Here is a 26,513-nt window from a genome sequence, read left to right on the forward strand (position 1 = left end):
AGACCGATTGACGACTAGAGGCTAAGCTTTACACCGCCATGCCAGTCGATTATGTAGGTCCAGCGATCGTGGGCAGGTATCATCCATCATGATGACCGAAAATTCGAGTCCGAGCTGTCTTGATCCAGGATGTGATACAAAGTTGGCATTGCACTGGTGACACGGCAGAGACAATCCGACCCGTCGGTCTGGTATAAGACTGGCAACATCGGCCGGAGCCTCCGGTCCGGAGGGTGGGAATGGCTACACTGGTTGAGCCTAGGCAATGATAAAGGGTTTAGCTTGATATCCTGTGTGCGTCAAATCAGCCAATGCTAGGTAAGTACCTGGTCTAAAAGTCGATGCTGTGGGATGCCAATGCTACCACAAAGACCTAGTGCCGATGAACCATGCATGTATGCTAGGCTTGCTTGCGATGTTGTAGTAAGATAGCACAAGGAAAGTCCGAGGAAGCAAACTAGATAGGAGAACGAAACATGCTGAGCTTCCGCATATATTGGCATTTTCACTGTTACACGGACCCAACGGGCTGACAGGGCGCATGCCAAGGGCTCATCGCAACCTACCATCCATGATATATATACCTGAGACTGCGTGGTCCTGCTCGCTCAAAGAAGCAAAACTCTCAAGCCAGGAAAGATGATCTGATTGTGCTGACGCGTCAGCCGGGATTTCACGGACAAGTAGGAAGAAGAAATATCTCAAATGTCGAAGGTGGTTGGCGATAACACAGCAGTTGCATGGCTGTGTGAAAAGTACCTACATCTTATATACCCAAGGTCACGGTGAAACAAGCAGATTGCCACCACTAAGTCTGGTGTGATTAGGAAGGCACAAGTGGAGAAAATAAGCGACGTCATGGTCACATTTGTGGCAGAAAAGAGAAAATATTTGAGAAAGCAGGAACCCCTTGTTACAACCTGTCAAGACATGTCAGCGTTGTAAGCACGTGACTACGGTTGGTTACGACACCACAGCAAGATATGAGGTCAGGAGTAATCACAAGACAATTGACCATAGGGCAATGGCATCAAGACAAATAGCACAGGAACTACGGGCAGGAGGACACTGGATAACCAGGTGGTAATGGCAACTGGGATGGCAACAGGCCGAGGCCCGTTGCTTAAGAAGTATTCAGGAGCAGCGAGTCTACCCTCGCTACTCACACCTGTCTCTACCTAAACAGCTTTCAAGATAAGTCTTCATCTGATTCTCAGAGAGAGAGGCATCAATCCTTACGCCACCCTTATTGCCCAGTGCACCCTAACTTTCTGCCAACATAAACCCTGCACCAACAGAACCTTACCCTAACGCACCAGAGTAAAAGTCTGGGCCTAACACCCCTCAGCATGAGAATATGGAACGCCCGTTCCTGACCTGCAGCAACCCAATCACGCCATGCCATGACATTTTTTCATCCAGATCAGGGCTGCAAATTTTCTGCTCCCATATGTACCAGCAGAACAACCATTGCGTTCACGTCTTCGGGATCCCAACCCTTCTAACTTCCACAGTAGTCGACTTCACTTTCTGATGCTTTGCCTTACTTGGTAGGCATCACATTTGAATTCAGGTCCGTGTCTCCATGATAATTGGAAAGGGATTTGATGAGAAAGTTTCCTATAACCTGCTTACCATGTACTCTGACTGTGATGGGACATTGCTCTCATATCTTGCTAGCAAATGATTCCTCTGTTGCATGATAGCAAGTGGTTTATCCAGATATCCACCGCGCTTCCAGCCGCACCACCAAGCCTTGATTCGCGGAATTATTGCGCCTCCGACAATGACAGGTGATGTTTTGAGTCTAGCGCCTAACATACCAGCGTCAAATATCCTGTTGTGAGCTCAAGTGGGCTTTCGTTCTTTGTTGTATGCTGACGAATTTCCCCGCCCCCTCAGAGATTGTAGGTCTGCGTCGACTCACGCCACCGCGTGTCAGCTCGCGCCTTTCTTTCCGCTATCCAATCAGGAGCCGTCCGTTAGCCCATGACATAGGCACGATTTATCAACCATCTATTTCGGTCGGCAGCCTGATGTGAACAAAGATGTCGGGTGTTGTACAAGGCCTACAAAATCTGCTGGAAGGTCAGATGAGTGACACCACCAAGAGGCTGCAGCATACACCTTGATCTCGTCCAACCTATCAATATGAAACTCAGCAGCATCTTCAGCCTGGTGGGACTTGTTTCCCAGACCACCGCCATAACCTGGAACGTCTCGGTCGGCAAGAATGGCCTCACCTTTGAGCCCAACGAAATCCGAGCCGGAGCTGGCGATATTATTCAGTTCATCTTCTGGTCCAGAAACCACAGCGTGGTAGCGGGAGAGTTCACCAGGCCCTGTATCCCTCGTCTCACTGGCGGCTTTTGGTCAGGTTTCTTCCCCACTGCGGTAGATACCATCAATGTAAGCTCCCGTTTCGATTCTACTCTCCGATATTAGCAACTAACCGTTTTTCTCCAGTCCCAACTCTTCCGCGTCCAAATCAACAGCTCGGAACCATTCGTCTTTTACTGTTCTCAAAACAACGGCCAGCACTGCAAGAACGGCATGTTCGGCATCATTAACCCCGGCGTGACAGGCATCACCACTCTCTCCAGCTACCGAAACCTCGCCGCGGGGGCAGGCAACGCCACTTCGCCAAGGGTCCCTTCCTTTGGGGGCCAGATTGGGGAGAATCCCAACACTTCTGTGCCGCCGAGCTCGTCGACCTCGACTTCCTCTGCGGCGACAAGCACTGTTTTGACTAGCACAAGCACCATCACGAGCGGCACTGTGACTTCTGCTACGACTATCACCTCCACTAGCACTGGCAGCAGCACGTCAACGAGGACTGGAAATGCGGCTGCCAGGACGGGTGCACCTGTTGCGGCGCTGGTAGTTGCTGGAGCTGCAGCTATGTTCTTTGTTTGAGTCAGGTGTGATGATGGTGGCGATTGCGTGATGCTTGGGGGGTGTCCGGATGGGGCTATGCCGCGGTTCGGACTCAAGTTCAAGTTCTTTGTTTAACATTTTGTTGTTGTGGTTATTATTGTCATCTTGGGCGGTTTACCCCTGAAACATTACTCAGGGGCACTATTTTGTATGCAACTGCATCAATATGAATCTTGTGTCTTCTCTCGGACACACCCATCCAACTACCAACATCCACATTGCCTGCCAGACTTTAACAAATCCCTCAAGTCTCACCCAACTGTCCCGGCCCCTTCAGCACAGCACCCCACGGAAAATCCTCCGCATCAAAAGCCTCAAACCCATGACAAACCGAGTCCCCCAACCCTGTCTTCCCATCCAGCAGTATCGGGTCATCCCTCTTTCCGATCAACCTCTGCGCCAACCACCTTTTTGGATCCAAGCTGAATTTCACCACAGGCTTAACCTCGACCTTCATCCAAAACGGCTCTCCCGGCCTCGGCAGGGTCAGCAAAACCACCCCCCGAAACGAGCGGAATATCCCCCCTTTGCTAACAGGGTTCTCAGCCATATCCCACGCTACCGAGTTCGCGCCCTCGTCATGGTCATCGTCTTGAGCTAGATACCCGTGCAGCTCTGCCTGGCCTTCTTCCATCTTGGTCGTTTCCTTGGCCCAGCGGGGTGTGACGCCGACGGAAGGGCCGAGGCCAAAGGGGGTGTCGAATAGGGTCAAGGGAGCGGCGATTTCAAAGGTGTTGGAGTTTGTTCTTGTTTGTGGGGGGCCGATGATGGAGACGGGGGCGAAGTTGGAGATGATGGGGTCGTAGCTTGGGGAGGCTGAGGGGAGGGAGGGTTTGGATGGGGAGGTGGTGTGGGTGAAGGTGAGGGTTATTTCTGCCGAGGAGAAGCGGGAGGTGGAGGTGGTGGGGAAGCGGAAGGTGAAGTCTAGGGCTAGGAGGCAGGAGGGGAGGGAGTGATAGGTGCCGTATTGGACGTGGCGGAGGTAGGCGGTGTAGGAACTGGGGGAGAGGGAGGAGTGGGTCGCTAGGGGGCGGTTGATGCGGGAGTTGTTTTTAATCGCGAGGGTTGGGGGAACAGAAGGGTCGGGAATAAGGGGGGAGGTGATGGCCCAGGGGGAGGTGGAGATTTCTTCTTGTTCGGGGGTTTGGGAGTCATGGTCGAGGTCGTGAGGGGAGGAGTCTGGAGAGGCCATGTTGAGGGAGGGGCAAGCGGGGGTGTACTTTTGGGAGAAAGTCGTCGCCGAGATGCTCTTGTGGCGGGTTAATGTCGAGGTGGGTGTTGTGGCGATTGGGATGAGTTATGAAGCATGAATGCTCAGAGTGAAGATAATGTGCGGTGATATGCAAAAGATAAAAGGAAGGTGCGAGGTTCGCGGCTGCCTCAGTTGTGGTGCGGCTGAGGTGTGGCCGTGATATCCCCGCACTACCATTTTGTGTTACATTTCTTCACTCTTCCATGCAACAAAATAACTCAACTAAATGGAGCAACATATCGAGGAAACAAAAGCCACCATCCGAGGTCATCGATCACGAGGAACATTCGCAGAAGGCCATGAGTTTATCAGGGCCCTGCCCGAAGAGATCCGGTCTCTCCCGAGCGTTACAATCGAAATTGCCCAACTTTACCTGGTTCAGGGTCGGTACACGCTGGCCGCAAAAACATGTGAAGATCAACCATCGGCCTCTGGAGAGGAGCGTGCTGTTCTTGACCTTCTGCAGGCTTTCATCGGCATAGGGAGATACTCGAAGCTCAGGACCGCGCTGAGGATTGCACAAGAGATTGGAGAGGCGTGGCATCTCACCGGCCGAGATGAGGAATCCAAGCTTTCGCAACAGCTGCAAGCCGTGACTATCAAAGACTCGGAAGGGGAAGCTTCTCCGTTAACAGAAAACAGAGTTGGTACGATCCCCCTTGCGATACTTTGTTCCTATCTAACCTCCTGTCAGGTTCTCATGGTCCATTGGTACTGGAAGATCCAAGTGGTTGCCGGCGAGCAGGGACTGCTTCATGATAAACAGACCAAAGCTGCGGCTGTGGCCGGTCTGGCCCCTGTCCTGCGACAAGTCCTATCAGAGGGTCGTTTTCGGGAAGCCAGGTTTCTCATCTACTCCAAGGCACATCTCCTGGAGGATACCGACCAGGCGATAGAGGAGCTGTGCGGCTTCCTCGAGTACTTGACAGATCCAGCATTCATCATCGAAAGGGCTTTCACCCTGGTAGACTTGGCCGGCTTGCAGTTGAAGTCAGACAGCGAAGCTGTGCTAGCGCAAGCGGCGGAAAACTTCAAGCTCGCCAAAGATATATTCACACAACGTGGCCATACATTTGGTAATATCGACATTGATTTGCTTCAAATCTCTGCCGACAAAACCATCTCAGCGGGCGAAAGGTTTCTGGCCAAGACCAAGATTGCCGATCGTTACTTTGAAGTCCACCAGTATCAAAACGGCATCCGTTGCCTCGCGGTAGCCATTTCACCGGACATGATCGTTGACACCTACTATGAAGACGTCGTCAGGTCCCTTGAGCTGCTGGACCGGATGATCAACGAGTGTGGCAGCGAGATATTGAAGCAGTTATCCCTACTCCATTCCGTCTGTCAAGCAAGTCTCAAGGCGCCAGAATACGGATTTGCCTTGCAGTCTCTGGAGTCCTATTTCTGCAACGTACCAGAGGAGATCAGCCCCAAGTTTCATTCGTACATGGGTGTCATTCTGGGCTCGGTGTATTCCAAGTTTGGGGAAACCGAAAAGGCCGTCCGGGTTACAAGGCAGGCTTTGGAAATTTCCATGTCATGTGCGTCCTACGTTGACCAATCTGATGCAGCAACTCAGGTTGGGCATCACATGTTGAACTTAGCTAGGGAACATCCCGAAGGGTCGGAAGAATTCATGGAGATGACCTCCTCTGCTGTGGACTTTCTGAAAGAATGGGCAAACAAGGATGCTGAGCACGGTCATGCGGATGGCGAGGCATTGAAATGTCTCTTCATCGCCGAATGGGACAGCGACGGCCAAAGGTGGATGGAACGGGTCAAGAAACACATCCCTGATTCAGCTGATGCTCTGGCAAGGATTCCGGTTGTGGATTTGGAGCTGCGTCTTCTCATGCGTCAAGGAAGATTCTCCGATGGCCTAGCACTCTCTACTCAACTTGTGGAACAGCTACAGAGGCTTACAGATGTGCCGCCATTCAAGAAGGCGCAGACACTTTTGAACGCTTGTATTCAAGCCTTCGTTTGTGTTCAGAGTACCTTTCGTCAAGACAAAGCGTTGGCCCCTGAGGAATCCCAGTCGGCCGTGAAGCTTCTATGGGCCGCATTGCAGCACTCGTACGATGCTCTACAGTTATACCGGCAAGCGAACGGGGTTGAGCTGGTCGTTGACTGCACCCTCTTTGTATGGGAGATCATAAACTTGGCTGTATTGACAATGTCGGATGATGGACGTCATGGACTGCTTACCGCTTTCATGGGGGATATGACACAAACCGAAAGGCTTTGTGATAGCATGAGGCAAAGCGTATTGTCGGTTGCAGGACTCCAGAGTCTCATGCATAAGAGATTTCTTGTGTCAAAGAAGGCCAGCCTCAAACTCTACAGTGTCGCAGTGGAGCTTGCTTTGAAATTGCACGACCCAGCTGGCGCCTGGCTTTGGTTGCAGAAAGGAAAGGCTAGAGCATTTGCCGATGCCCTGGGTGCTGACTGCATCCTCCCTCAGAGGCTCGTGGATCAGATCAGCAAAGATCACACCGCTTATGAACTCCTCAAGGCGGAGCAGAGCATTCTCGAGCTTCTTCAGGAGTCCAACGTCAACCATGTTGTTGCCTCACGCCGGTTGGCAGCGTTGAAAAAGAAGATGGAAGAACATCCGCTCTTGGTCGAGGCCGCTAAGCTCAGAGGCCAGCTGTTGGATTTGGACCTTGGAACTGATGAGTTGAAACAAGCTCTGCAAGCAACAGGTCTCGCGGCTGACAGAGTCAAGTTTGTCGATTGGCATGTCCCTACGTTGGCCAACACTTCAAATCAAAACATTCGCCTCTTTGTACGTCAGTTGGATGGCACCACCTACACGCAGCAACTGCCGCTCAACATTCATCAAGTAAAAGATTGGATAGCCAAGACCCTTGCATATCCCGAGATGGCTACGCCACCACTGGCAAGAAAGACGGGAAACCAACTGCTCAAGAAGATGAACGGCTTGGTTGAAGGCTTGCTTGAGTTTACATCGGAAGGCGACCTGTTGATCCTATCGCCGTCTGGTCCCTTGAACAGCATACCATTGCATGCACTGGAAGTTGGCAAGCAGCCCTTGGTTGAGAGGAATCTTGTCGTGAACGCCTCCAGTGTTGCTACGCTCGGTCAGTGTCTGCTTCGGATATCACCAGCACCACCGACAGACGGACAACCTCGACAATCATACGGCGCCAAGTATTTTGCTGTGTACGAGGAACCTGACAGGTTACTGGAACGAGAACAAATCTTTCACCATATCGAATCACTCCCCGGAGCGTTTCCGGGTACTGTCGCCGTTGGGTCTCAGGTGACAAAGCCTCGCTTTCTCCAGGAGTGTGCAACCGCCAACTGGATTCATTATCACGGCCATGCTCGCTATAGTAACCAGGACATCCTAAAGTCATCCCTGGTGCTCAGCGATGGAACAGACATCCTCAGCCACGATAGCAATACCGGAAATGGGGATGGAGATCTGACAGTCGACGCCGAGGCAGACTTTCTCGAGACGGTTGAAGCGGAATACAATGATGACAACAATGATGAGGACGCTGTTGACAATAGCGAAGGAATAGACGAGCTTCTCGTCTCGGAGTTGTTCGAAGCCACACTCCCCCGAGGTGGCGTCCACTTCACCATCATTGCCTGTGACTCTGGCACGCAGGACATTGCACCCGGTGATGAACCGCTGGGAATTATACCGGCGCTGCTCTATGCGGGCGCCACGTCTGTGCTGGGTTGCCAGTGGCCTATCGATAGTCGGGCGGGGAGAGCTTTCAGTGAGGCGTTTTATCAGGAGGTCGCGAGCAGACAGACTGGCGGAGCTGTCAACTTGGCCAGTGCTCTGAGGTCTACGGTGATGAGAATGAGAAGGGGGGAGTTGGGAGCAGAGTTTAAACAGGCGTATTACTGGGCGCCGTTTGTGCTTCATGGCCTGTGGCTTTTTCCAGCGGGTTATCGAGCTCCTCCGCAATAACGACCACCACGCCACCACCAGCGCCACCACCATCAAGAAATCCAGCGTTGGTTTTGGTTTCTCACCAAGCTCAAGGTTGTGAAGAAAGGGGGCTTTGCTGTGCGCCGAACTCAATACTTTGTGGCGGCCAATGAAGAGTTGGCTGGTTTAAGCTCGGTTTCCTTCCTTTCGCAACACCAAGCTTTGCAAACATTTGTAGTCTGATTCCGCAACAAAATTGTACCATTGACAATCCTTGACCACCAAATTCACTTTCTCTTTCCCCGCGCAGAACGATGGTCCGCAGATCTCGTCGTCTTGCAGAGAAAAGCGAACGAGCTTTCCGCTGGGGATCTCTCCGGTTCGTCACATCTGTGTTGAAGTTGAACTACAAAAGTACATCCAGACTGTCATTTCCAGGGAAATCCAATGCTGATTTTGGAAGACATACTAACAAAAACTGAGGAAGATTTCTCTCCCTATCTTCTACATTCACACCCCTCAGTCTTCCAATGAACCTGAAGCATATAAGCGCCGACAGAAAATAAAAATCGAAAATAAAACGGGCGGTAAAAAGTATAGGTACTTCGGTACATCGAGCTCGTTGTTACGCCCCAAGCGTAATACTCCCGTACAGGAACCACTGGGTGGTACCCAAGGTGCTGGACACCTCAGCCAATCATTGGGCCAGGGATGGAAAGACCCACAAGCCCCCGTGCAACCAATTAGGAGTTGCTCAGTCTACTCAGTCTGCTAAGTGCGCCAAGACTACTGAGCATACTGAGCACACTGAGCAAGGTACAAAGATACTTCAGAAACATATGTAGATAGCTTCACATAAATAAGGGGGAGTGCCCAGCGCTCCCCATGTCGAGGAATCTGATTCCTAATGCAAGCAATCAAGTTCATTTGTCTACAATCTACTCTCAGTAGCTCTTTGTTAGAACGACCTGTTGTTGACAGTGAACCCCATGTCTGAGACGCTTGTCACAACCTTCGATCATCCTGTCATATTCACCTCTGGCGTACTGCCTTGCAGTCTGTATCCACTCCCGGTGCAGGTTGTAACACATACGTTATCCCTTAGTTTCGATTTCTCCGCCATTCGTCTTGACTCGCTTGGAGCGTCGAGAGGCAAGGACACGACACGACGGTTTGATCGTCCGCGGTTTTTGATGGGTGCTGTGAATACTTGCCCAGGTGCGTCGCATCAGAGGTAATGTCGGGACCATGGCTTAAAATAGTTGGATATGGCGCTTCTGGCGCTTTGGGCGGTAAGCATTAAGCGATCTCAGCCCGCTGCCAAGTCCTTCGATATACTCCATGTCCAATACTAATCCTTTGATAACCGCGAGGCACTTAATTGCCTGCCTTACTTCCAACCATTGGTTCTCGATAACGGTTGGGCCGGGATGTAGCTGGTTGGTTGTTTGACGTGTGACACGCATACAAAGGGCAACCAGCGCCTCATTGTGGATCTCGCTAAGTCTAAATACTCCTCTCTCCATCACTTTCGTTCTTACGGCGACCTTAACATAGTCATCGCCGCGATTGAAGCTGACCCTTGCCAGCCTGGTGCTCAATACGAGCCCCGCTTTTCAGAATATTCCTAGGATGACCACGACAGAGGTGAGATCGCTCTCTATATAAGAAGCGGCGACCGATGCTAACTACCGGCACTCCATCCTTAGGCTTGCAGGGGACTCCACCGGATCGTCCCAGTCGACGACGCTCCCGACGACGCGACGATCGAGTAAGTTCCACCCGGTCAAACGCATAGAGGCACGTCTAACCGGACAGTATTATCGCAATCCACGGGTTGGGCACCGAGTCGCCGCGGACATGGGAGTTTAAGAAAAGAAATGGGGATGGGGTTGTGAACTTGCTGTCGGACGCCGACATGCTGCCGGCAGCCCTACCAAAGGCCCGCATATATACGTACGACTGGAATGCAAACTACTTCGCAAATGCACCCGTGCAGACGCTGCTCGGCCATGCCGATACGCTACTCGGTCTTATCGCCGAAGGCCGTGGTTCGCAAACGCGACCGATTATCTTCGTCGCCTCTTGTTTTGGAGGGCTTATTCTGGCCGAGGTATGTCCCTAGATCATATACGGCGGGCAGCGGTTAACCTCCCCAGGCAATCATCCGAGCCGCCCAGGAAGGCAGCGCCTATAGACATATCCTGATTTCCACTGTCGGCATCGTGTTTCTCGCCACCCATTCCATGGTAGTGATGCTGCGAAGCAGGCTCAGTGGCAGGTGCTGGTTGCCGGCATTATGGGAAAGCAGGCCTCTGACCAACTCATAAAAGACCTTGAGCAGAAACACGACTTCGTCCGCCAGCGCGTTCAGAAGTTCGCCGAGATCGCTAATGCTGAGGCAGTGCGACTACCCCTGAATTGCTTTTTCGAGACCAGGAAGACGAAGATACTAAAACGCATTCTACCGTCGGAGTGGGCGAATCGCCTATCAATAGGTATTACCCGCAAAATTGTACGTTATTTACCCCCGTTCGTGATATCCAACTGACCTTGATAGCTTGTGACGGAGTCTTCGGCCTGCCTGCATGGTTTCCCTCGCCGAGGCCTGGATGCGACCCATTCAGGGATGAATAAATTTAAGGGTCCAGAATGCCCCAACTTCAAACTAGTTAAAGATGCGGTCCAGCAATTCTCGGGAAACGCATCGGATGTTTTGAAACGGCGGGAGAACTGTAAGCTGATCATCTCCTGGGTGGGCTGATATGGCCAGAATAGTACTAACATGGTGAAGCTACCGTGAAGGGACACTGGATCGTCCGGTTCGGACGTAATAAGGAATTCGTCGGGCGTGAATCAATTCTCGAAGAACTTTTTAAGAGGGTTCTTCCTAGTGGAGACGAAGATGACTGCCAACGGACCGCCATCGAAGGTCTGGGGGGGGTTGGAAAGACGCAAATAGCGCTGGAGACCGCTTATCGCATTCGCGACGTGCAGCCGGAATGCTCGGTCTTTTGGGTTCCCGCTGTTGATGCCACCGCTTTCGAGAATGCATACCGCGCTATCGGCCAGCAGCTCAAGGTACCGGGAATCGACGAAGAAAAAGCAGATGTCAAGGCACTTATTAAGTCCGCATTGGGCCGCGAGAATATAGGTAACTGGCTTTTAATTATCGATAACGCCGACGATGAAAAGCTACTTTTTGGGGATACCGCCCTTGCCGACTATCTTCCATTCAGCCGGAAAGGATCTATTCTTTTCACAACTCGAAACCACAAACTTGGATTAAGGCTGGTCGAGTCTGAAAATCATATTATCGCAGTTGAAGAAATGAGCAGAGACGAGGCCCTTAAGCTATTAGGGAAAAACCTGAAAGGCTCTCAGATGAGCGATATAAGAAGCAATAATGCGTTGCTAGAGTTTCTTACTAACCTCCCTCTGGCAATACGGCAAGCGTCTGCTTATATAGCCAAGGAGCAGATCTCGACTGCGCGGTACCTCAAGCTATGCAACTCCAGTGATGAGGATATGGTTAAGTTGTTGAGTAGTCACTTTGACGACCGACACCGATATAAGAACATTCACAATGCTGTCGCCACAACTTGGCTGATTTCGTTCCAGCAAATCTCAGATCACGACGCGCTGGCGGCTGACTACCTCAGATTTCTGTGCTTTCTAGCCGGGAAGGATATTCCGCACTCCCTGTTGCCGCCGGCGGGGACGCTAGAGACTGTTGAAGCAATCGGGACCTTGAAGGCGTATGCATTTATCTCCCAACAGAATGAGTCGGATAGCTACGATATCCATCGGCTAGTTCAGATATCGATGCTGAGCTGGTTAGATGGAAAGGGAGAGCGACAGGAATGGACGGCCAAAGTGTTAGAACGGCTTGACGATATATTTCGTTGGCCTAAACACGAAAACCGAGAAGAGTGGATAAGGTATCTTCCTCATACGCAACATGCTCTTCAACTACGGAAGGGAACAGATGACGAGGAAGCGACAACAGGTCCTCTTTCCAAAGTGGGTGAAAGCTTTCGCAATTTAGGGAAGTATAAGGAGGCCGAGCAGATGCATCGGCAGGCGCTGCAGCTAAGGGAGAAGGTGTTGGGCAAGGAGCATCCCCACACGCTCACCAGCATGAACCACCTTGCGGTTGTGCTTCATAGCCAGGGGAAGTATGAGGAGGCCGAGCAGATACATCGGCAGGTGCTGCAGCTACGGGAGAAGGTGTTGGGCAAGGAGCATCCTGACACGCTTGGCAGCATGAACAACCTTGCGAGTGTGCTTCATAGCCAGGGGAAGTATGAGGAGGCCGAGCAGATACATCGGCAGGCGCTGCAGCTACGGGAGAAGGTGTTGGGCAAGGAGTACCCTGACACGCTTGGTAGCATGAACAACCTTGCGATTGTGCTCGGTAGCCAGGGGAAGTATGAAGAGGCCGAGCAGATACATCGGCAGGCGCTGCAGCTAAGCGAGAAGGTGTTGGGCAAGGAGCATCCTGGCACGCTTGGTAGCATGAACAACCTTGCGAGTGTGCTTAATAGCCAGGGGAAGTATGAAGAGGCCGGGCAGATACATCGGCAGGCGCTGCAGCTATCTCAGAAGGTGTCGGAGATCAGATGACTGGGCTTGCAAGCTAGCCGCACACAGCTAAGCTGATCTCTCATTCAATCTCTCTCTCTATTTTTTTATCATAGCGTGTCACAGGAGGGGTCTGGGGGTCTCCATTGATTTATACCCCGTCACAATACTCTAGATCCTTCTGGATCCCGCCTCTTTCATCACTTCGAGTACCCTGTTTCGTCATGAAGATAGGTGGCTCTAGAACACTTGGTAGAGACGTCATTTGGCCCACTCGAACAACTCAAGATCGGGCTAGTTGGCTTGACGTAGTTCCAAGCGCCACAATAAACTTTATTTGATCTGGTTTCCTTTAATAGCCGCGAGGCATTTGATTGTTCGCCTTAATTCCAACCATTAATTGTGCAGGTAGATAGCGGTTAGGCCGTAATGCGGCTAATTGCTTATTTACCGTGTAACATAAAGTCTTACTTACAGCCTGGTGTTAATTTCATTAGCATAATCCTTCAGTACACGCTACTCATATTTCTTCTTTATCATACGAGACAGCTCCCAAGATGATTTGACTGCAGTAACTAAGCCTGTGAGAGCGGCAGCTGATGCTAAGGGAACTAGGGAGGTATGACGCCATAACTGCTAATTTGTTGATTGAATGTGATAAAGGAGCTTAGGTAGGTATGTAAATATGGAACGAAACTGTAGTCAAGACAAGCAGTATGTTACTTTATTGCATGATGCAACTAGGCCTTTACCTTGATTTTCAAATTCGGTATTCGAACTCAAGTTAGTTAATTTGGACATTTCGAAATCAAACACATTTTTTCAGGCTGAAATGGGCAGGAGGGTAGGGTGGAAGAGGCAGTGCTGCTCCTAACTACACACCCCACCCAAGTCCAAAAGCGGCAATACATTTCCCTTGACCGGGAAGAACACCTGCAAGACATGCGAAAGAAGATATCGGTGGGAATTCAACGGCCCCTGTGTTTGGGACTGTATCGCAACGGTCGGGCGAGCTATGGGAGACCGGAAGATCTCGGAGGGGTTGGCGCCAGAGCTCAACACATATTCGCCGAGCGATTCCGCCGTCTGGAACACCTGATACATGAGCCCTGGCGACCATGGTCGCAGGGTGAAATGCGGCGGCGGGACGAGTGTATGTGTTCGCCTCAACGCTAGTCAACCGTAATTATCGCACACATCAATATGCCAATATTGTTGCCATAGACCTCATCAGTCATTTTAGGCAACTTCTCCCCCACACCCTAAAGAAGATTTCAGTGTTTGAAGATTTCAGCGTCAATGTCATTCACTATTTGAGGTTGCCTGTTCAGGTTGCAACCCCGACGTCTGTGTGGCAGATCCGGAGGGAAGCGAGCATTAGAAAAGCGTGGACGAGGCCTGAGGCGTAGACAGTCACATTTGGGAGTTGTTGGAGAGGTGTCTGTTTGGAGTCTTCAGTCTTGCTTGTTTGGGACCTCAGGGGTCACTCTATCTCGAGAGAATTATTGCCTGATACTTTTGCCCTCGTGAGCAGATTTCGTCATGGGCTATTGTCATCATTGAGTCACAGGTTCAATAGCGGGCACCTTGATGGTTTGATGGTGGCAGATACCTGAGGCATCTTGTGGTAGCAGGTTGGGGTTGGTGAGCATCTAGGTCGTCCAAGAGATATGGGTAAAAATGGCGAGGGAGGAAGCTATTTCTACGAAGGCCGTGATACTATGTCTGATTAAGGTAGGGAGGACTTTTCTGAGATCTAATTTGGGTATGTGTGGCCTTTGTTTATGTAGATGTCTGTGGACTTTGTGCTGCTGTCTGATGTATCCAAACATCAAAGGATGATCCTCCCTGACCTCCATACGACTCTCACTTGCTCCCTTCTCGTCAACAAATGAAATGACGTAGTCGCCTGGGGGCTGACCGATGTCGTTCCTGCCTTCGTTGGTAAATACACCCAACACTTTTTATTGTGCCCCAGGCCATAATAGCTGGTGGTCAGAGTTTTTTTTTCGCGTCCTCGAGACTCTCGGCCCCTCATATTTCTTCCTCGCTCTCTTCTTCCTCCTCTTTCATCTTTCACCCTCCTCTTTCATCTTTCACCCTCCTCTTTCATCTTTCACCCTCCTCTTTTCTGTTTACCTTTTAGCGTCGACCTTTCACCGTTCACCTTTCACCCCTTATCCTACCCACACTTTTCGACTCTTTTTTCACCAGAACAACATCAAAGGGTCGAAAGAAAACATGGCCTCCATGATGGGAGATCCTAGCTACAATCTCGTCGACATGGCCGCCACGACGGTCAACGTCAAAGAGGGGCTCATTGAGACGTCCGTCATGATGGTCAACCCCAAGCACGAGCCCATCGATGTCTCCACTGACGACTTCCTCCTCAACTTCGCCATCACCACTTTCACTTCCGCCACGGACCAGCCCCACGACGACCATATGCAGGCCCTCGGCCATCTATTCCTTGAAAAGGCCGGCGCCGCCCGCCTCGAGGCACATCCGCCCTTGGATTTCGCCACGCATGAGGAGCGCCACAGTACTTCCAAGCTGCTTCTCTCTGGCGGTGCGAACTTTCCCTCGGGCAGTGCGGACCTTTCCACTGGCAGCGCTGGCTTGAAAGGAACCGGTCATGATTCACCCATCGATTCAACCGCCTCGATGACCTCGGACAGTTCACCCAGTTCGACGACGTCCCCTCGCAGCTCGCCCAGCTCCACGTCCACGGACGACGCCGTGTTTTTTGCCCTCGCGGATGGACACGAGGAAGAAAAGAAGGAGCACACCCTGGAAGAGCCAGAAAAGGGCACTCTGGCCTAGTACGCCTGGGTCAACATTCACGACTACTGCTGGGAAAAGGCCTCGGAGATGGACGACTTGCCCGTCGAGATGACAGAGGACGAGTTCATCGACGAGGGCGCGAGCTACTACATGGATCTTCCCCTTCAATACGCCGTTGCGAGGGCCTATTCGCGCATCATGCTTGACGGAGAGGATTTTCCGTTGGATGAGTGGTCTCTTTTTGAACAGGTCCCGGAGCTGATGGATTGGGAGTTTTCTCATGGGACTTGTCATGTCAAGGGCTTGATCGAGTTTTGCTGCGGGCATGTTGCTAGGGCGTATGAGAATTGGGAGTCGGGGAGGGATGCGGAGGTCACTCTTGTGTGAATTGACTTTTTTGAGGGGGTGGGTTTGGGGTGTGTAGAGAGGCTTGGAGATGTGATGGATTTGGCGGGAGGCACAAACCCAAAGGGCCGTTCAGGATGTGTAGCTGTTTGGTCACAGACGGGATCAGAAGGTGTGGAACCCTTGGGGATTGTGGATTTGCAAAGGATAGCGCTGGAGGTTTCTGTATAATGGGATTTGTTGGTCTGGGTATCAGGTTCGAGTTTGGGGAGGTTGGGGGGTTTGATGTGGGGGGTTTGGTGATGATGAACTCTGTGCCTTGGGCATGGGGAATATCTGAGGCGTGGGAGGTTGTTTGTAACTGGGCAAAGTGCATCTCGACGTAATTGTGCATGTTACAGCGTACTCAGAGTCCCTGCCATAGAAGCCGTAACTTGAAAACTAAATCAGCGTTGTCGGGGGCAGATTTATCCCCGAGTGTTTTTTAATGCCTGGACTGACGTCAGCTTGTGTGTGATGTGTGATGGGAAGAGTGAAAAGGGAGAAGCCCAAAGAAAACACCGTTTGAGGAAGGCGGGAATATGATGTGGCCGAGCAGCAGAAGGTAAACAAGAGTGAGTTGCAGAGAATGTTAATATTCAATGTTAAAAATAATGTGAAAGGGGAGAGCGTTGTCTCCGTGGTGTTGATGTGCCAAGCCTGCGGCCCGCTTGCATCATCCCGGGAGGCGGCCCCACCATCCCGATGGCGACCCCGCGTGGGGAGGACATCAGCGCCGACGATGTTGAACGGCTGCTAGTTTATTGGAAATATTGGCCAAGGCAAAAGAAGATATGTATGTAATATAGATTCCTGTCTGGTGCATAGAGAACGGCAAAAGGGACGTCTATGCACCCCTCGCACTTCACCAGTTTTCGGAGGGCACCAGCACCGGACAACCGGAACCAACCCCACGCCCTCGGGATCAGATCGCGCGCCTTCGAGACAGATTTGAGTGTATTTCCTGGGTACCTTAAGCTAGAATGATTTGGACTGAGATCTATTTGTCAATTGCTTTTGATTGCACTGATCGCACTGCCTTGGGTTTGACGACTTGTCCACGTGCCCGACTGATCCGGCCGGATGACAATGCCGCGGCGGCAGGGCGGGCACCGGGTAGCGATCGCCGAATACAACCGGCCCTGCTGGGCTGGATACGTACAGCCCCTCAATTTTGGCTGCTGAGTGTCGCATTTCCTTCAACGCTCGACCACACGCTCGAATCGATTCTTTTGACAGACACGACGATTCAAAAGCCTACACGGACGGCGCATGCTTGATTACATATTCACGGAAAGACACACTTTTACCAATAGATTGTCTCGCGCAACATCCACAACCCCACACACCCGTTCCCGCCTTGCTCCTCGTCGCAAACCTTGGCTCGGTTCGCTCTCGGTGGCAAACCTGCCAGAGTTACAGATAGGGCGAGCAGTCATACGATGCCTCCCGCGCCCTGACACGATCTACTATATTTGACACAGGTATCGAAATCGGATAGCACAATATGCGCGCGCCGCTTGTGGCAGGTGTTCCTTGCAAGAGGGCCCTGACGACGACGTCACTAGCACGACCGGTAGTAGTTCGGACGGGAGGAGCAACGTCGCGACGAACGCTTTCTACCAACGCTCGAACCTTCCGACCTGCGAACAAGCCGACCGAGCTGTCATGTTTGCGACCTGGGGGGAGGGTGGCCTACCCGGCTGTTTTCAGTGCTGGGCAAAGGAGGCGGAAGGCGTCTGCTGTTGCGACTGCTGCTACTACTTTTGAGGATGGGGGGGTGCCGGTCGAGGAGGGGATATCCCTAAAAGAACATGGGGAGGTGAAGGAGGTGAGGAATGAGAAGGATGTTGGGCCTGCGGAGGAGTATGATAGAAGAGTGGAGGAGGGGTTGTTGAGGAATGACGAGCATCAACGAGGTGAGTGATCATAACGACAAGAAGGGGAAGAGATGGGTGGCTAACCGTGGTTTGTGTGCAGGAATCATCCAAAGCCTACAGCATCTCCACGAGGAACTGCGACACTACACCGCGCCACCTGTCGTCCGACCCACACTTGAGAGCCTAAAGCCGCAAAAGAGTTTATTTTCTTGGTTTGGCAAGGACACCAAGCCGACGATTGGGAAGATTCCTGGCAATTTGCCAAGGGGGTTATACCTCTACGGCGACGTCGGGTGCGGAAAGACAATGATGATGGATCTGTTCTACGACACGCTCCCGCAGTCGGTCAAGTCCAAGACGAGGATACACTTCCACAATTTCATGCAGGATGTCCACAAGCGGCTTCACAAGATGAAGATGCAGTATGGCAGTGATGTCGACTGCGTCCCGTTTGTCGCGGCCGAGATTGCAGAGCAGGGGAATGTCTTGTGTTTTGACGAGTTTCAGTGCACCGATGTGGCGGACGCCATGATTTTGAGGAGGCTGCTGGAGGCGTTGATGTCGCATGGGGTGGTGCTGGTCACGACGAGCAACAGGCATCCGGATGAGCTGTACATGAATGGGATCCAGCGCGAGAGTTTCATACCGGCGATTCATCTGCTGAAAAACAGGCTGCATGTTATCAATTTGGACTCGACGACGGATTACCGCAAGATTCCGAGGCCACCGTCGGGGGTGTACCACACCCCGCTCGACGCTCATGCTGCTTCTCACGCCGAGAAGTGGTTTCGTTTTTTGGGTGATCCCGAGTCGCCGGAGCCGCATCCTGAGGTGCAGAAGGTTTGGGGGAGGGAGATTATCGTGCCGAGGGTGAGTGGGAGGTGTGCGTGGTTTACGTTTGATGAGTTGATTGGCAAGCCGACCAGCGCGGCGGATTACATCGAGCTCATGCGCTCGTATGACGCGTTCATCGTTACGGAGGTTCCCGGGATGACATATCGGCAGCGGGATCTTGCGAGGAGGTTTATCACTTTTATTGATGCCGTGTACGAGTCACATGCGAAGCTGGTGCTCACCACTGCTGCGCCGTTGAGGGAGCTGTTTGTCTCCAAAGCGGAGATTCGGGAGTCGCTGAAGGCGGCAGGCAGAAGCAGCGAGGTGCTGGATGATAGCTCGGTGGAGGACGTGATGAGTCACATGATGGATGACCTGGAGCACAACGCCGAGCAGCTGTCAAAGTCGAATCTGTTTACGGGCGATGAGGAGGCTTTTGCTTTTGCGAGGGCGCTGTCGAGGTTGACGGAGATGGGGAGCAAGATGTGGGTGGAGAGGGGGATGGGGTTGGAGAGTCAGGGGGGGAAGAAGGAGAGGGATGATTGGGCCAAGACGAGGAGCAGGCAGATGGAGGATAGTATGTAGTTTCCTTTTGTCTGTGTAAAGCGAGCGGCATTGGGTGGGTGGCAAAGCATTTGCGGCGTTGCAGGATGGACTGGATAGTGGCTACCGAGGTGGTGCTTTTTGAGTATATGTTTTGGATAGTGTCAGAATACATCGTTCTCGTCCACATACCTCCTTTATCATTTCTCATCTCATGTCCTTCGTCTCATCCATCTATTTCTCTTCCTGTCCTCTAATAAATCCCCGGGATCAAAACCCACCCAACCCTCTGCTTATGCTGCGTCCAAGCCCCCCCATACCGGTTGCTCATATACTCATCCATCAATCCCACACTCTCCCCCGCAAAGTGACCAGCATGCGCCAACCCCATCCCCAGCCCAGCCCACCAACCCCCCGCCGCGATCCCGAAACCCGTCCTCCAGAGGACGTAACCCCCATAATTCGGATGCCTACTCAGACTCCACAACCCCCTATCACAAATCTTCCCCTCATTGACTCTAATCTGTTTCCCCCCGACAGCAATCCTCTCCTCCTTGAAAAAGCTCCTCTGCCTCTCCGAAATCGTCTCGACCGCCAACCCAACCGCAAACATCAGGCTCCCCACCAACACCGGCAACGGCAGCTCGGCCTCCCCCAACAACGGCACCCTCACCCCCTTCAGCAGAGCCGTGCTCGTCTTGGGCAACAGATACAACAGACTATTCACCGCGTTCGCCGCCGTCTCCAGCAGCGCGACGAAAACCGCCATCCTCGGCGTCATGGGCTCCCGAGCGATAAACCCCGCCCAGTACGCCTGTTTGAGTCTGCTCAGCCTCCCCATCCAGGATAAAATCTCCCCTGTAGGCGTCTGCCCCAACAACCCAGGGTTGATGACCGCGACCCCGAGCTTAGGCAGCAGTTTCAACAGCGGGCTCTTGGGCGACAGTAAGTATGACTGCAGGAGTGGTTCGATAGCCCGGAGGCCGATGAAGGTGAGCGTGCCGGCCGGATTGGGCGTGTAGTTCCCCCGGGGTATCATGTCCCTCGGCGAGGCCAGGCTCATGGGCGAGGGGTTGTCCAACCCCAAGTCTTCTCTCGGTTCTCCTTCTGGCTGTGACGACTCCTCGGGGACTACTTTGGACAGGAGCTCAGAAGGCAGAGGTTGGGACGGCAGGGGCGTGTAAAACGAGTTTGACGGCGTGGGGACGACAACCGGCTCTTCCTCCTCGTCATAGTCCGAGGACCCGCCCATGATGGCGGTTTCATAGACGGATGCTGTGTCGTCCATTGTTGTTTTGCTGATTGTGTCTTGTCGTCTTGTGTGTGGTGTTTGTGGTAAACGACCAAAAAAAAACAAAACAAAAAACAGAAAAAAGGTAACAAATGAAGGGTAAAAAAAAGAAAAAAAAAGGAAATGCGGGGTAGCAAAACTGAGGGGATTGACACCCGAGGTTTATGACTACCTCTCCCCAAACAGTGGAGGGCATGTAGTTGAGTCGTTTGGCGCAGGTCATGGTGGAGACCCGACAGCTCATCATACGTCTTGGCATCGGGTTTCGAGCGCTTCTGTGGAGGCCCAGTGAAGGCCCGATTCAGGGGAATGTGGTTAACCATGTATTTAAACACTACCGCTCAAAGACTGTAAAAGAAAAAAACAATGTCACTATGCCTTCCCGTATGTACCCTACCCTTGACGCCCAATACCCGAACATAACCTCACAGCCTCGGCCCCTCATTTATTTGCCCTTTTCAAGAGCAGGAAAGTCGGCAAACGCCAACTCGTACGCAAACGCCAGCGTGAGCTTTGCGTGCTGAATCATGTGGTCGAATGACAAGTACTTAATCAGATCATCAGTAGTGTGGATGTGATTGTCCGAGTACTCAAATGCCGACTCGATAACAAAGGCAGACGGGTACCCAGCCTTGGAGGCAGAAGCGTGGTCCGAGCAAGCATAACCGCACTTGGTCTCAACAAATGGAATGTCACAGTACTATTATATTGTCAGTATTGACCAGTCAATAGTTCAAACCTATTTAAAAAAAAAATAAAAAAATAAAAAATAAAAAGTAGAATAAGAAACATACCTCGGTGATAATCTTCTTGATAAATTCGGTAAGTTTGGGGTCAACAAAGTCGACAATAACGCCCACGCTCTCGGGCAAGCCCGCTTGGATAGTCCTAGTGATGAAACCAGTCATGTCCTGCTGAAGCATGGCCTTGACATCGCGGCGCTCCTTTTCGTAAGCAGAAAAGATGGCCTGGCTGCCGAGCAGACCGCCCTCCTCGGCGCTGTACCAATGGAACTCGAGCGTGTTGGGGTGCTTGCCCTTGACGATGTCTTTGGACTGGAGGATGACCCGAAGGGCCTCAAGAATGGTCACGGTGCCGCTTCCGTCATCATCCGCCCCGGGAGCCGCCAGGATACTGGGGAGGAAGAGGTTGATGGAATCCTGGTGGGCACCGATAACAACTGTCTGGTTGGTCTTGCCAGGAATGGTGGCAATGATGCTGTTCTGGCCCCACGGGTGTTTGAAGTGCTTCGCCGTCACATACTTCTCAGCGCCGGCCTCCTTGATCGTCTCTTGAACTTTCCCAAGCAGCCACTCGCTCGATTGGCGGCCCCAATCTGACTTGTAGTATCGGGTGTGGAACGATGTGAACTTTTCCAAGTTCTCTTCGAGGTGGGATTTGGAGAGGTTGGTGAACAATGGTTTCACCGCGTCTTGGTATGTGGGCTTCTTTGGGAAGACAGCCTTTTTCTTGGGTGGTCCGACGAGGGTGTTGATGGTGGCGCCGAGGTCAGGGTGATCGGTAATATCGAAAAAGTTGATACCTTTCTGTTGAGAGAAGTCAGCATCAGTAACAGCTTGAGCGAATTGGGACGAAAGAATTGGCTTACACGGCGCAGGGCCCATTTCTCGTCTTCTGTCACCCATCGTGTGTTGCCAGGGGAGATCTCGATGTGATAAGTTGCAACGGCGGCCTCTTCATGGGTCATGGGCCGCTGTGTATCGCCAGCGAGGTTGACATTGCGGGCGCTGACTGCGGGGAGCAGAAGCGCGAGTAATGAAGCCTTCATGGTGATGTGTATTCGATTCAATGTTCAACAATAGGGATGTAAACAGGAGGTTGGTGTTGGAGGATGGATGCATTCAGCTGTCGCCTTTTCTGGGTGCGACGGGTACCTGGAAGCTCGGGTTGGTCAGCAGGGGAACCGACCAATCACAGCTTCCCTAGCCTGTCACGACACCCTCTCTGTGTCACTAGCCGGCCATGTTGACTAACCTTTTTCCCAAAGTAAATAAACGGTGAAGCTTCCAGGTTCATGAGGAGGTCCCTTTGGACATCAAGTTGGAGATGATTTGCGTCTCCTCCACTAAATCAACCTTCACTAAGTCAAACCTCCACTAAATCCATCTCCACTAAATCAACCTTCCACTAAATCAACAGCGCGTAAGCTAGCGATAAGGAACAATGGAGGGATTGTCAGTGGCATCTGTCCCACAACCATCAGTCGATGATTTCTGGCTTCTGGATAGATACATGAATCTCAGCTGGAATTCCTGAGGCAAGCTGCCAGATGCATTCCGGCCGCATCCCGGCGCTCCGGTCAACAACACATCGACGACAGCAGCTGACGTCATTTCCAGACATCAAGGTGCCAGCCTCAGCCCTCCTCTTGGCAAGCCACGCAAGCTTGTGATCACCCCCGCCTGCCCTTGATTTTGGCTCCCCGGCGGACCTGAAGCGCTGTGTCTCGGCGTCGGTTTAGTGGACGGTTGGGACGGTTCATGACAAGACCTGTCGTCATGAACCACGCGTGAGCTCGGATTAGGTGTTTCTATCTTCATTTTGGCTTTCTGGACAATAATCCCAGTTTATTTTCTTCGCTCCAACGATTTGTCGCCACATACATTGTGATATTGTGAGGGTAATCGTTATCTTAAAAGACTGTCCCGTTCAGTGGTTGATCAGCCCCTGAAGCCCCTGAAAAGCCATCAACATGAAGAAACACCAGATCAGCCTCGAAAACAACCACATCAACGACCGCCTGTTGGACTTGTGCACCTCAACTCAAAGCGTCTCATCCCTCATTTCTCAAGACCCTACAATAAGTCCTGCGGACGCATGGGAAAAGTTGTATGGCAGAACCGCGCTGGCGAGTGCAGAAAACGAGAAAGAGCATGCAAATGGAGCAATAGACGGGGACCTGTTGGAGCTGAAGAAGGCCGAGATGTGTGGGAGATGGGGAGACACGAAGCCGAGTGAGCTCTTTTTGAAGGTAAAGTTCTTCAATGGCAGCGGAAATGCAGGCACAGCTAAACACATGGCAGATCTATCATGATGCACTGTGCACGCTCAACGAGGATCCTTCTCGGGGAATGGTCAGTCCTTCGCTGATGGGGTCCCACGGGACCATTCCGCTAACTATCATTTCGACGTACGTCTCACCAGTCCGGAGAATCGAGTGAGTGCTGAAAGAGAATAGCATACCCGACATATGTCGGCACATTGCCAACGTCATCGTGCGAGCCCAAACAGAGGTCTTTTTGGCAACAAACTACTGGCAAAATGGTGCAGCATCTGCCTACATCACGGAAGCTATCCGTGAGCTAGACCGCCGTGGAGCTGCCAGGGGTGGCCCAAGGGTAAAGGTCAAGATCATATACGACCGAGGTAGCCCAAAACAAGTGTTCAAGCCACGTTATTTCGTATCGGAGAAGGACTTTGCCGGACCAAACGTCAACTTGCCTCGACGATCAGAGATCCCGAATCTCGAGATGGACGTGGTCAACTACCACCAGCCAGTCATGGGTACCTTCCACGCTAAGTACGTGGTTGTCGACCGCAAGATTGCGCTGCTCCAGAGCAACAATGTCCAGGACAACGACAACCTGGAGATGATGATCCACCTGGAGGGCCCCGTTGTCGATTCTTTTGTCGATGTCGCCCTGCTCTCCTGGGGCAAGCCCTGGGATGGCTTCAGTGAAGTCCAAGAAGAGATTGAACAAGCCGATGGAAGCATGGCAGCAGTAGCAAACGGCCGCGCTGTTTTGCCAGATGCCAATACCCTACCTCTCGACAGCAGCCTCCACACTCCGTCCCGCCCTCACCACGATCCGGATGTCGCCTCCGAAGTCGCCCGCTTCAACTCCTTCCTCACCCCGACCACGAACAAAACCCACCTCGACGCGGTCAACGCCCTGCTCAACCACACCACCAATCCTTCCCTTCGCCCTGACCCAACCCTCAACCCTGATCCTCCCGAGCCTGACCGCTTCACGCCTTACATCCCGCATTCCACCTCTCCCTTTCCCATAGCACTAGTCACCCGCTCCCCTTACGGGCCCCCAACCCACCACTCCCTCCTCAACCCCCAAAACGCCGCCTGGCTCTCCGCGCTCAAACACGCTACAAAGACAGTCTTTATCCAATCCCCCACCCTCAACGCGGAACCGCTCATCCCGGCCATCATCGAGGCCTGCGAGCGCGGGGTGGAGGTGACGTGTTGGATATGTCTGGGGTACAACGACGCGGGTGAGCTCCTACCCCATCAAGGGGGTCACAACGAGAAGATTGCGAAGGAGCTGTATGGCTCTTTGTCAGAGGGTGGGAGGGAGAGGTTGAGGTATGGGTGGTATGTGGGGAGGGATCAGACCGTGCCGATTGTGCAGAGCAGGAGGGGGAGGTCGTGTCACGTCAAGATCATGGTTGTTGATGGGGAGGTGGGCGTGATGGGGAATGGGAATCAGGATACGCAGAGTTGGTTTCATAGTTGTGAGGTTAATGTTTTGGTTGATAGCAGGGAGGTTTGTGGGGAGTGGGTAAGGGGGTTGGGGAGGAATCAGAATACGGGGGTGTATGGGCGGTTGGATGGGGAGGAGGGGGTTTGGAGGGATCGGGAGGGGAAAGAGGCGGAGGGGGCGATTGGGCCTGGGGCTGGGGGAGGGGGGATGGGGTGGGTTAGGGGCGTTGTTGGGGCTGTTAGGAGGGTTAAGGGGACGGGCGGGTTTTAGAAGCCAGAGGCGGGGGGTGTTTAGGGAGATGATACTGAAGGGGGTATGGTGAGGAACCGGCAAAACATCGAGATGAAGCAGCCGGTTGGCAAGACAGGACGGCTGCTGTTTCTTTTTTTTTTGGATACAATGGCCTCCTCTTCGCTTTTCGTATGTAAGAGCATTGCGAAGGTGAAGGGTGAGGGCATTGAATTCGAAGAACACCGAGTTCTCATTGCCGGCGAGTCACTTCGTCTTGATCCTTTGTAATTATCCTCCCCAAGCCCAGAAGTCCATTGCCAGCTCACGATAAAACGAAATGAATATTATTCCTCTCCAAGGGCGTAATCCTGAAAGCATAGACAATACCCCTACACCACCCGCAAACCCCTCCCCTCCTCCCCAAACTCCCAACCCTCGGCCCTAAACAACCTCCTACTCAACACCTCCACCGCCCCCAACCTCCAACCCACAGACCAACTCCCCACCGTCACAACAAACAACCCCCACGAGCAAACATTCTCCAATCCTGAGCTCGCCGCCGCCAGCAAAATCACCGTCTCGTCCGCGGCCATGATGTAAAAGTAGACGGGCTTCCAACCCTGTTCTAGTAGCTCACAGTCCAGGCTGGCGATGCAAAAGTGGACATAACTCGATATTATGATTGCCAGACAAGTGATGATCGTGTCGGCTAGTAGGAGGCAGTGGTGGTTGGATAGGGGGCCGGGGATGGGGAGGAGGGAGAGGAAGCCGGGGTGGTAAGTTATGAGGATGAGGAGTTGAAGGGTGAAAAGGAGGAGGGCGGTGAGTTGGCGGAGGGAGGTTGGGTAGTCCCAGGTTTCTTGGGGGGTCGTCTCGGGGGGTTGAGCTGGTGTGACGAGGGGGGGGTTTGTTTCTAGTTTGAGGAGGATTGGGGTTCTGGGTCTGGATGGTGGTGGGTGGTTTGACATGGGGAGGAGTGGTGATGATTGTTGTTGGGCTGAGTCTTGGTCCTTGGTGTCCATGTTGGTGATGATGATGGTGTTGATATTACTGGTAAGGTATAAATAAAGAGCGAATAGATAGTTGGTGGACGGTTTATGAAAATGCAAAATCAAGCCCAAAACAAAGAAAAAAAAAATAGGAACCAAAGGGAAGTGGTATGGGAGAGACGGCATTGATATTTAGGGTGATGCGGCCATGCTTGGAACTTTTGCGTGATGAAAGGCGACCATATAAGGGTTCAGCTCGGAAAACACGCCCTGCGTTAATGCCAGAAAGGGATGATATCAGGGTCCAAATAGGGGCTACTCAAATAAAACGATAATAATTGACAGCGCCTCCCTGCAGATCCACCACTGGCTTTGCTTCTGACAGACTCGGCTGGCATTCTGTTTCATGCAGTGTGGAACAGGTGGCACGA

General features: G+C 52.3%; 9 protein-coding genes across 9 annotated transcripts; 5 read left to right on the top strand and 4 right to left on the bottom strand.

Annotated features, from left to right (window-relative positions):
- Window positions 1-1,386: 1,386 nt before the first annotated feature.
- QC762_606820 (uncharacterized protein) lies at window positions 1,387-4,069 on the top strand. Its single transcript, XM_062892369.1, has 3 exons — window positions 1,387-2,409; window positions 2,467-3,422; window positions 3,484-4,069. Exons 1-2 carry the CDS (start codon window positions 2,152-2,154, stop codon window positions 2,914-2,916), a joined length of 708 nt encoding a protein of 235 aa, XP_062740900.1. The 5' UTR covers window positions 1,387-2,151; the 3' UTR covers window positions 2,917-3,422; window positions 3,484-4,069.
- On the bottom strand, window positions 3,182-4,129 carry QC762_606830 (uncharacterized protein; the record flags this gene model as incomplete). The annotated part of the gene is made up of 1 exon (XM_062892370.1): window positions 3,182-4,129. One exon carries the CDS (start codon window positions 4,127-4,129, stop codon window positions 3,182-3,184), a length of 948 nt encoding a protein of 315 aa, XP_062740901.1.
- Window positions 4,130-4,395: 266 nt separating this feature from the next.
- Window positions 4,396-12,731, top strand: QC762_0097750 (uncharacterized protein; the record flags this gene model as incomplete). Its single annotated transcript, XM_062884143.1, has 8 exons — window positions 4,396-4,832; window positions 4,884-8,086; window positions 9,695-9,752; window positions 9,815-9,876; window positions 9,924-10,218; window positions 10,375-10,620; window positions 10,666-10,840; window positions 10,900-12,731. The coding sequence occupies exons 1-8, from the start codon at window positions 4,416-4,418 to the stop codon at window positions 12,729-12,731; spliced, it is 6,288 nt and encodes a 2,095-aa protein (XP_062740902.1). The 5' UTR covers window positions 4,396-4,415.
- Window positions 12,732-14,930: 2,199 nt separating this feature from the next.
- Window positions 14,931-15,512, top strand: QC762_606845 (uncharacterized protein; the record flags this gene model as incomplete). The annotated part of the gene is made up of 1 exon (XM_062892371.1): window positions 14,931-15,512. The coding sequence occupies one exon, from the start codon at window positions 14,931-14,933 to the stop codon at window positions 15,510-15,512; it is 582 nt and encodes a 193-aa protein (XP_062740903.1).
- Window positions 15,513-16,834: 1,322 nt separating this feature from the next.
- AFG1 (ATPase) lies at window positions 16,835-19,305 on the top strand. The gene is made up of 2 exons (XM_062892372.1): window positions 16,835-17,776; window positions 17,838-19,305. The coding sequence occupies exons 1-2, from the start codon at window positions 17,365-17,367 to the stop codon at window positions 19,154-19,156; spliced, it is 1,731 nt and encodes a 576-aa protein (XP_062740904.1). The 5' UTR covers window positions 16,835-17,364; the 3' UTR covers window positions 19,157-19,305.
- Window positions 19,306-19,367: 62 nt separating this feature from the next.
- On the bottom strand, window positions 19,368-20,402 carry QC762_606860 (uncharacterized protein; the record flags this gene model as incomplete). The annotated part of the gene is made up of 1 exon (XM_062892373.1): window positions 19,368-20,402. The coding sequence occupies one exon, from the start codon at window positions 20,400-20,402 to the stop codon at window positions 19,368-19,370; it is 1,035 nt and encodes a 344-aa protein (XP_062740905.1).
- A 448-nt stretch (window positions 20,403-20,850) lies between these two features.
- LAP1 (Leucine aminopeptidase 1) lies at window positions 20,851-22,642 on the bottom strand (the record flags this gene model as incomplete). Its single annotated transcript, XM_062892374.1, has 4 exons — window positions 22,401-22,642; window positions 22,015-22,300; window positions 21,200-21,952; window positions 20,851-21,105 (listed from the first exon to the last, which is right to left on the bottom strand). Exons 2-4 carry the CDS (start codon window positions 22,192-22,194, stop codon window positions 20,851-20,853), a joined length of 1,188 nt encoding a protein of 395 aa, XP_062740906.1. The 5' UTR covers window positions 22,195-22,300; window positions 22,401-22,642.
- A 476-nt stretch (window positions 22,643-23,118) lies between these two features.
- On the top strand, window positions 23,119-25,132 carry QC762_606880 (uncharacterized protein; the record flags this gene model as incomplete). The annotated part of the gene is made up of 3 exons (XM_062892375.1): window positions 23,119-23,397; window positions 23,450-23,556; window positions 23,605-25,132. 3 exons carry the CDS (start codon window positions 23,119-23,121, stop codon window positions 25,130-25,132), a joined length of 1,914 nt encoding a protein of 637 aa, XP_062740907.1.
- Window positions 25,133-25,482: 350 nt separating this feature from the next.
- QC762_0097810 (uncharacterized protein) lies at window positions 25,483-26,115 on the bottom strand (the record flags this gene model as incomplete). Its single annotated transcript, XM_062884144.1, has 1 exon — window positions 25,483-26,115. The coding sequence occupies one exon, from the start codon at window positions 26,113-26,115 to the stop codon at window positions 25,483-25,485; it is 633 nt and encodes a 210-aa protein (XP_062740908.1).
- Between the last annotated feature and the right edge of the window lie 398 nt (window positions 26,116-26,513).

The sequence above is a fragment of the Podospora pseudocomata genome, chromosome 6, assembly GCF_035222375.1.
Source record: "Podospora pseudocomata strain CBS 415.72m chromosome 6, whole genome shotgun sequence".
NCBI classification, from domain to species: domain Eukaryota; kingdom Fungi; phylum Ascomycota; class Sordariomycetes; order Sordariales; family Podosporaceae; genus Podospora; species Podospora pseudocomata.